At 42.0% G+C, this 9548-nt stretch overlaps 1 protein-coding gene across 1 annotated transcript; it reads right to left on the bottom strand.

Moving 5' to 3' along the window:
• Positions 1-6243: 6243 nt before the first annotated feature.
• On the bottom strand, positions 6244-9007 carry JAGN1 (jagunal homolog 1 (Drosophila)). Its single transcript, XM_006887675.1, has 2 exons — positions 8919-9007; positions 6244-6706 (listed from the first exon to the last, which is right to left on the bottom strand). The coding sequence occupies exons 1-2, from the start codon at positions 9005-9007 to the stop codon at positions 6244-6246; spliced, it is 552 nt and encodes a 183-aa protein (XP_006887737.1).
• Between the last annotated feature and the right edge of the window lie 541 nt (positions 9008-9548).

Raw genomic sequence — 9548 nt, 5'->3', positions numbered from 1 at the left:
AATGAATTTCATAGTCCTTGGTTTTAGTCCTAGGTCCATGATCCACCTTGAGTTGGTTTTTGTGTATGGAGTGAGGTGTGGGTCTTGCTTGAGTCTTTACTTCTGCAAACAAATTCTTTTATATTTGTAGTAAATTAGTTTTCCTTGAATGATTCTTCATATAGTCTAGTTTCTTGGATTATTTGCTCATTTTAGCAGAAAACAGACAATCAGGAAGGTGAAGTAATGTATACAAACCCACACACAGCTACGAAGTAGAGAACTAGGAGCCATCACCTTGTCTTTCTGCAAGAACATACAGCTTGGGGAGATTTATGGGACGTTAGAGGGTTCCACAAGACAAAGATGTCATTTTTCCCCTCCCATAAAGCTTTACAGCCTTGAAAACAGGTGAGTTGGAATCAACTCGACGGCAGTAGGAGTGTAGTTGAGACAGACTAGATTTATTAATGTTGTTGACAGGATTAAAAATATGAAAAAATAAACTGGAAGGGCGGGAAGGATTAAAGGGAAGTTGTCCTGGTAATGGTTGTTAGTGGCCAGACTGCTAAGGGAGCAGGAGTTGTTTGGCAACTGTCAACCAGGGAGCAGTAATCCCATGGCTGGAAAAGGAGGCAGCCAACAAAGCGTGTTTGCAGCCTTCAGCCCAGACACCTTTGAGAAGGCACTGAGGCTTGTCTCACTTTTGGCTTGTGTTTTCTGTGTTGAACAAGATTGTCCAGTCTTCATGCTCTGACCAAGCCAGCTCAGGATGTCTGGTAAGCTCCTGTACATGCTCAGGTGGAGTCTTCTGTGAAGACTTAGCCATTTTTTCTTCTGTCCATGCCTTCACCCATGAATGGACTCTGGTCAGGCCACTAAGCAGCAACTACAGGCTCTTCCTGTAGTGGCTAATTACCTCAGGTCTCCAGGGGCAATAGTGCCCACTGTGAGGGCACCCAGAGCAAGAAGGTCCAACTAACTTGTTGTTGTTGAGTGCCATTCAGTCGGAACCAACCCATAGCGAATTCTCCAGTGGGATTTCAGAGTTGGCTAATTGCATGGGAGATTTTCCATCTTTCTTGCAAAGAGCAAATGGATTTGAACCATATGCCTTTGAGATTGCAGCACAGTTTCTTACCACTAGGTCACCAGAACTCCTCAAAGGTACAACTAATTAGACCAATGTAAAACAAGAATTTTATGAAGAGGAATGTGGCATTAGTATTGGAGAAAGGCTCATCATCAACAACCAACGTTATGCAGATGAAACAAATTTGCTTGCTGGAAGCACTTGTTGCAGAAGGTCAAGGTACTACAGCCTTCACTATGAGTTGAAGCTCAACATCAAGGAAACAAAGAGTCTTACCATTTGGCCAATTGGCAGTATCATGATAGATGGAAAAGAGATTTGAGATTGTTAGCATCTTCAGCTTGTTTGGCTCCACAATCAACATTCTTGGTTCCAACAGCTAGGAAATTAAAAGATGAACTGCATTGGGAAAGTCTGCCACCAGGACTTCTCCAGAGTACTGAGGAACAATGGTGTTAGTCTGCAGACTAAGGTGCGCTTGATCCAGGCCATGGTCTTCACAATTACTTGCTAATGTATCAGAAGGCTGGACAATGACTTAGGATGATAGGAGAATTGATGCCTTTGAGCTGTGGTTCTGGAGAATTCAATATACTATGGACTGCCAAGACAACAAGCAGGTCTGTCCTGGAGCAGGTGAAACCGGGCTGCTCCTTGGAGGCAAAAATTTTGTAACTATCTCACGTATTTTGGGCATGTTGCCAGGAGGGACCAGTCCCTGGAGAAGAACATCATGCTTGGAAGGGTGGAAGGACAGTGCAAGAGACAAAGATCCTGGATTAGATGGATTGACTCAATAAATGGGGTAATGTGGAGTAGGTGTGTTGGAGACAATGAAATCGGCTCAAGATAGGGCAGGTTTCCTATAACAAAAATCACAACAAACCAAGAGTGGACAAATTATCTTCCTTACTTTTGCTCCTTAGAAGGGATCTACCCCCTTCTTATGTCTGAATTCTGGAGCCAAGAAACATGCATTAGTGGTAGGGAGTTCTGGTTTTCGAGGGGACACCACACCTGCTCATAAAGGGCAGTGATTTTGATCAGGTACTATTCATGTATGTGAAGCATCCCTGCTGCCTTTCTCATGGACGGACTTGATAACCTCTCCAACTCCTACACTCTCTAGTCTTGTAAACATCAGAGTGTTACAGAGTTCACAAAGTACTTTCACAATACTTCACAGTACTTGACTTTCAAAACAATTTTATGAAATAGGCAGAGCTGAGTGTAGGTTTATGATTGTTTAGTAGGTGCAGTGTACTTGAATCAACGTCTTTTTTTAAAAATGAACATTTAGAGACTTTTAATTTCCATTCATTCATTGTTGCATTTTTTCCCTTCCCAACCCTCCCCCCAATTCACTCTTCTCTTTGAAATGTAAAATTCTTTCATTGTTATACAATCCCTCCCCCCAAGTCCATTCCACTATGCAGCCTTCATTCTGGATTCCTGTCGTGATAATAATACCTACTCATATATTGCTTTTAAACAATTCTCACCCTCATCTGTTTCAATGCAGTATACATTATTTATTCCCTCTTTCTCAGTCTCCCCTCAACCCCAATGTCAGTCCTGGTTTACAACAGTAGCACTATGCAGTATTTGTCCTTTTGCGACTGAGATATTTCACCCAGCATAATGTTCTTCAGGGTCACCCATTTTGTATAATATTTCATGAGTTGTTTTTCAATACAACATAGTATTCCATTGCGTGAATACACCAGAGCTTCTCTATCCATCATTTGTTGATGGGAAATCAAGGTCTTTTAATGTAAATATTCTAAATTCTACTAAGTCACATTTTCAATGAGAATCTTGTTTTCTTCAGTCACTACAAACATGAGGCAGGGGAAAAAAAATTACTGGGATGATCCATATCCACAGAATCCCAACAATTTTTAAGAGGCTGAACATGAAAATAAACCAAATAATTTCTTCCCTCCTCCCTGTTGACGGTAATTTTCATAATGTGTTTTTTTCAGGTACACTAACACTCCAAAATACCCTTTAGCTAACCAAAGAACATATAATTGTCATTTATTATTTGCCAGTATTTTTCATATTAACTCTGAAAATTCACCATCTGTGTCTGTGTCCATGGTAACTCTGTTAGCCACACATTTCCATGCTACTAAGCTACTTCTGGAGAGGGTGAAACCAGGTTGCTCCTTGGAGGCAGGATTTTGAAACTGTCTCATATATTTTGGGCATGTTGTCTGGAGGGGCCAGTCCTTAGAGGATAGCTTGGAAAGACCGAGGGTCCTTCAGCACAAGAAAGAAGACCCTGAAAGAGATAGACTGACATAGTGACTATGGTAATGAGGTCAAGTATATCAGAGGAGGGGAGGTTGGCTCCGGATAGGGCAAGGTTCAGAACTATGGTTCATAGGGTCACTAAAAGTTGCAGTTGATTCACAGCATGTAAAAATAACAACTTCATCCTTGCTAGAGTCTTCCCTTCGTGAAATAGATCCTAAATTTAGCCTGCACTGGGGTCAATGACTTCTTTCAATAAAATCTGAGTGTACATGAAGTGCTAGGTATGGAGCAAGTGATGAGGAGAAAGCATGCAAATCAGTAATTAGAAGTAAGAGAAATCATATGCATTCAGAGAATGAATTCTCATTCCTTGAATTTAAGAACCCATCATTAACATATGAATTCAGCCTCAAAGGATAGAGTATAAAAATAGGAGAGGGTATTTTAATCAATAGAAACTGAGCATCTTAGTTACCTAGCACTATTCTATCAGAAATACCACAAATGGAGGGCTTTAACAAACAGACATTCCCCCATAGTACAGGAGGATAGACATCTGAACTAAGGGCATTGGCCTGTGGGGAAGAGTCACTTTCTTTTTGAGCTTCTGCTGCTGGACTTTGCATGTCTCTTTCCCATTCCTGATCTCTATTTTTTTCTTCACATAAAGAAAAAGTTGGTACATTCAAATGTCTATAAAACGTTTCCACAGGATACATTTACATTCATATGAATTATATGATGAAGTCCAAGAATTTAAATACATTGTGACTTTTAATGTTTTTAAATGGTTAACATATGCTTATTTTCCCAAGTTCCTTTTGAAGAATCACAGTACTTGTATTCACACTAAAAGAATTCAATTTTTCCCCCTATCACTTGCTTAAGGGATTAAACTCAACATACATGCCACATAAATTTTGCCTCATTAACAAAGACAACCCATTCCCAAGAGGAATTATCATCACAGGATTTATAATTTGAGGGGGGGGGCGCACATTTCAATATCTAAGACTGGAAAAACAAGGAGCCTATATAGGAATTGATATCTAAGAGGTTTAGTAAAAAAAAAAAAATGTTTGTTAAGTACCAGGAGATAAGGCTGGACTGATGAATTGAGGCCACTTTGGAAAGATTAAAGAATTTTGGTTGATCCAAAAATAATGGCATGTAATGGGGCCCTGGTGATCATGGAATAAATGATCCATATCCTGGTGGTCATGGTGGAAGGGATACAGGAAGGATAGGGATGAAGATGCAGAGAAGTTTGAGGTGATAAGGGATGATAGCTAAAGGGAGAGGTTGTGTTGCAGAAGTACTGCCAGTACCTGATAGTGACTGAGTACAGAGACGTTTTTTATTTCGTCTGCCAACTGTCTGAAATTTCTATAACCTTGCTCTATGGATGGTGTTGAGCAAGTCCTCAAGCACAGACAACGTTAATGGAACTAAAAATGTCTGAACTCTGGAGAAGACAAAGCTGTAGCTATAAATCTGCACACGTTCACAGATGATTAAAGTTGGCAAGAGTAAAGGAATGCACCTTGCATATGTAAATATTTACTGTTTCAGATTTGTAAGTGTGATAGAAAGGACTTTTATTTAACCAGGTTATCTTTCCCATATATCAAATTTTTAAAACTACAGATATATATACAACACTTGCTAGTTCAACAATTCATGTACAATTCAGTGACAAAGATCAAGCTCATTATGTTTTATCATCATTGCCACTATCCATTCCAAATGACTCCACCACTACTCTCCATGTTGCCCTTTATATAACTATTAATACGCTTGGTCTCTGTATAAATGGCCTTTGCCACTAACTATTTTTAAGTACTCCATTAGATGTTTGCTCATTATTGTTTCACATGTTTATTATGTTTCTCCTAATTTCAAATTTCCTATTACCAGGTGGCCTAGTGGTAAAGAATGACAGCCAACACAAAGGTAAGGGGTTTAAACCTACCAGCTCTTCCGTGGGAGAAAGACGGGTCAGCTCCTCCTGTGCAACTTACTGCTTCTAAGCTATGAATTGGTTCCAACTTGATGGTACCCCAGCAATACTCAAATTCTTTTGGGTACCATGATACAGTACTAGACACATAACTTATCACTGATCTGATGCTCATAAATATTCAAGAGTCCGTAACACAAGCTGAATAAAAATGAGAATGAACCACTTTACAGGTGGAGAGATTAAATGTTTAGCTCAAGGTAGTTTTTTGCTCATAAACTGCAGAGCTGCAATTCAGATTTAGGTTTCCCATGCTCAATCAACCACGGCCACTTCCAGGCTCCTCAAGAGTGTCAGCTAGCCTCCTCCAACCCCTCTCCCTCCCTCCCGTTTAAGGTTGCTCAAGCAACATACCCTTCACACTGTCATATACCAGACACAAGGCACAGGGTAGACTGGGCAGTCATGCTTTATTGAAATACTCAACTTTGAGACGCTAATGAAAATGTTTTACAGTAAAAGAACACAGCCAGTGGGGGGAACATCCTCCCAAACATTTTCTGTCCCATACCCTAAAGGCTGAAGTGGAATTTATTCTTTTATCTCCTTCAGTCTCCATGGTTAAAGAATGACAGATGAAAGAAGATACAGTGATCGAAGTGAGGCAAGGACAAGGCTCAGTCTTAAAGAACCCTGAAGGGACTCAACTTCAACTAGCTGAAGGCAAGTATCTGTTTCACAGCTCCTGGTCACCCAGTTTAGCCAACCCAACACAAGAACAAATGAAAAAGTTCTGCCATCTTAGCGCATGGCCACAGGAGGGACTTTTGTGAACTTGGACCTAGTCCACATGAGTTGCCAACATCACAGGGCAGAACTAGAGATTTTACACACCTGCACTCTGCTCAGAAGGCCCACGTGTCCTCCACATTGAGGGTTCCACCAGGCCTCATTTTCGCTTCTTTTCCTGTGTGCTGGTGAACCAGGAGTCCAGGAGCTTCTTGCTGTAGTACAGCTGCCAGGCATGCACTTGGACGGCCAATACCAATATCAGATACATGACAGAGACGGCAGAAAACCCGAAGAGGAAGCGGTAGGCTTTGCCGTGGCGGTAGAGTTGCTGTGCGGCAGGGAACATCTCCATGCTGCCATAAATTAGGGGAGCAATAGAAAAGAGTCCCATGCTGATCATGGAGAGCACCAGATAGCTAATGTTGTTGCGTGGGAAGGAGAGAAGTCCCAAGAGAGAAGGCACGATGCTCAGTAAATATGGGTATTCCCATTGATAGGGCATGGCCACCTGGTCATGCGGCAAGAGCCGCAGGTGTCCAACGCTCATCTTGGCAACCAGTAGCAGCCATATGACCAGATGCACGTAGATCAGCTTCTTGATTTCATACTTGAGAGTCACACTGTGGGGCAGAGTAAAGGGATGAGTACCTTTTATTAAAAAATGCCTGACCACCAATTATATGCCAGGTAACTGGACACTAGATACAAACATGAATAAGACAAATTCCTGTCTGGAGGCTGGACACCAGGAACAGAGGAAGAAAACATAATCAGAAAAAGAAATGGAAAAACTCTGTAAATATACAGGGAACTACATAGAAAGGAGTACTTAATTCTGCCTGAAAAGATGTCAGTGAAGGAGGGCAGTGCTTGAGCTATGCATTGAAGGATGGTGGAGATGTGTATGTCATCCAAAATAGCATGCAGGCAAAACAATGTTAAGTATTTGTGTTTCAAGAAAGTAAGTGGCGGGTATGGCAGAAATACAGGGTATGAAGTAGAGGAATATGAAGTCGCAAAGGCTCTGAACTCCATTTAAAGGAAGACGAATAACACTCAAAGTGTGTTTAGAAAGATATTTTTGAGGCCGCCCTTGAGGGAAAAGGAACTGGCAGCCGGGAACACAGCTCAGGCTACTTGTATTTCTCAATCTAGAGTAAATCTGTCATCAAAAGAAAAGTACCTATTTCTCCTATCTTTCTAATTCTCTAGGATCCCAAATGAATCTTTGGCACAGGCCAGGCCAGTGTTTCTGCTCTGGCAGGCCATGAAGCAGCTGCTTGGGCTGTGAAAAGAGTGTAAGAACGAAGATCATTTCTGGGAAATTTAATGGGTTTATAGGAGGAATTTTAAAAATTACGAAGGCAGGGATTAATTTTTATTGTTGTTGCTTTAACAAACTTATAAAAACTGAAGATATGCATATAAAAATAATTTGTTTTGGCTCAATAGCCTATCCTTAGTGAACAAAAATGTAAATAATGTATAACGCTGGGCAAATTTGTCAAGGAGCTTGTTAAAAGTCTTTTTTTAAAATTTCAAAAAGATAACTGATTTTTCAAAACAAAAAAGAAAATGCTACTAATCAGCACAGCATCAAGATTAAGCGAACTGCATGGCAGCAATATCACAGGGATTTAGTGGGAGTGCCTGGAGAAGGTCTTTAGGCACTTGTGCAATGTTTGAAACACTGTTACTTGAAAGTGGACATAAAAATTCAAACTCTTTGCTGTCAAATTGGAACTGACACAAAGCTGACCTTCCCACTGCACAAGAATCTGTCCATCTTTCTCATAAAGAGCAGTTAGTTGGTGCATTTTAACTGACAGAAAGCCAACACCGTTCTTTTGAAGTCTCAAGACAAGGATGTCAGTTTAAAGACTAAGGTGTGCCTGACTAAGCCATGGTATTTAAATTGCTTCATATGTATGTGAAAGTTGGACAATGGCGAAAGCTGGAGAACTGATGCCTATGAATTGTAGGGCGGAAAAAGATGATTTAATAAACCATGGGGGTTATTTCTGGAGGAAGTGCAAACAGGGCGCTGGTAAGGAGACTTGAATTAATATACTTTGGGTGTGTTGTCAGGAGGGCCAGTTTCTGGGAAAGGACATCACGCTGAGAAAAACGGAAAGTGAAGGGTCAACAAAGGAGAAGGAAGATCCCCAACCCGAGAGACTGGCACAGTGACTACAATAATGAGCTTGAGAATAGTGGAGATTGTAAGGATGGCAGAGGATTGAATTCTGTTGTACATAATAACTAGGGTCGCTAACTCAAGATTATCTAACAGCATATATTCAGTGTTAGGTTTAACGCATGTCTGTTGAAAGAATAAAGGAATGGAATATTATCTCTTACGTGGTCTTATTGATAAAATTAATTTTACAGAAATAGGTTGCCCTTTCTCAAAAACTACACAGGCTCACCTCTAAGAACAAGCATGTATCAGGTGCTAGGCCTTTCGCTAGGTCAATCACACAAATTATTATCCAGTTCCCTACCCACCCACCCCACCCCCAATCTAGCAGAAAATACGATTTCCCAAAAACTGCCGGTCAATTTGAGGGTGGGTGCCCGACCTCGAGTGGCAGTGAGGGCAGATAGAACCCCAGGACCCCAAAGCACTGAGTGGATCGAGGGGTGGAGCTCGCGGGTGTCTGGGCTTCCTGGAGTTGGGGACAGCTGTCGCAGAACGAGTAAGTGTGGCAGGTGCGCGAAGTGCTGGGGTGGGCTGGGAAGAGTGATCCCCGAGGCCGGGCTGCCGTTTATTTTAGGACTTCCAGCTCCCGCCGCGGGGAAGACCTCCGCGTTGCTCGCCTCACTTCATACCTCATCTGGTAGTGCATGGCGACCCGCTCCCGATGCTGAAAGTCGCTGCCGTCGGTTCCGGCAGCTCGCGGGCCTGCCCGAGACGCCATAGTACCCACCCCAAACCCTGGAGTCCCTCACGCCAAACGTGCACGCATCACGTCACCAGCAGAGCAGTTTACACTTCCTTAACAGCACAAGCTCGGAGAACTTCCGGCCTCTCTATCTCGGCAGGGCCGACTCTGTAGCCTCTCGGTTTGCCCCTTTATCTTGGGAGGACCGACTCTGTAGTCAGTCATCGCTTGTTTGGCTCTACACGGTTCTCTGACACTCGAATGCCTAGATAGAAGGAACCAATCCACATTTTTGGCGTATTTTGCAATCGGTTTGAAGTTTTTTCGAGAGCTTCTATTTTCTTCCATTCCCCCCCCCTTGAAAACAAATCTTATTTAAATAAGAGTTTAAATATATTGTGATTGCTGTTGTCAATGTGCCGTGGAGTCGCTTGTAATTCATAGCGACCTTATGTACATCAGCTCTAAAAACCCTGCTCTATCGCTTGTTATGCATCAGAGAGTTGGACAATGACTAGGGAGGACAGAAGGAGAGTGGATGCTTTTGAGCTGTGGTGCTGGAGAAGAGTACTGAATG

Source organism: Elephantulus edwardii, unplaced genomic scaffold (assembly GCF_000299155.1).
Source record: "Elephantulus edwardii isolate Elephantulus edwardi_28Jun2011 unplaced genomic scaffold, EleEdw1.0 scaffold00060, whole genome shotgun sequence".
Taxonomy (NCBI): Eukaryota; Metazoa; Chordata; class Mammalia; order Macroscelidea; family Macroscelididae; genus Elephantulus; species Elephantulus edwardii.
This window is presented reverse-complemented; position numbering and strand designations above follow the sequence as displayed.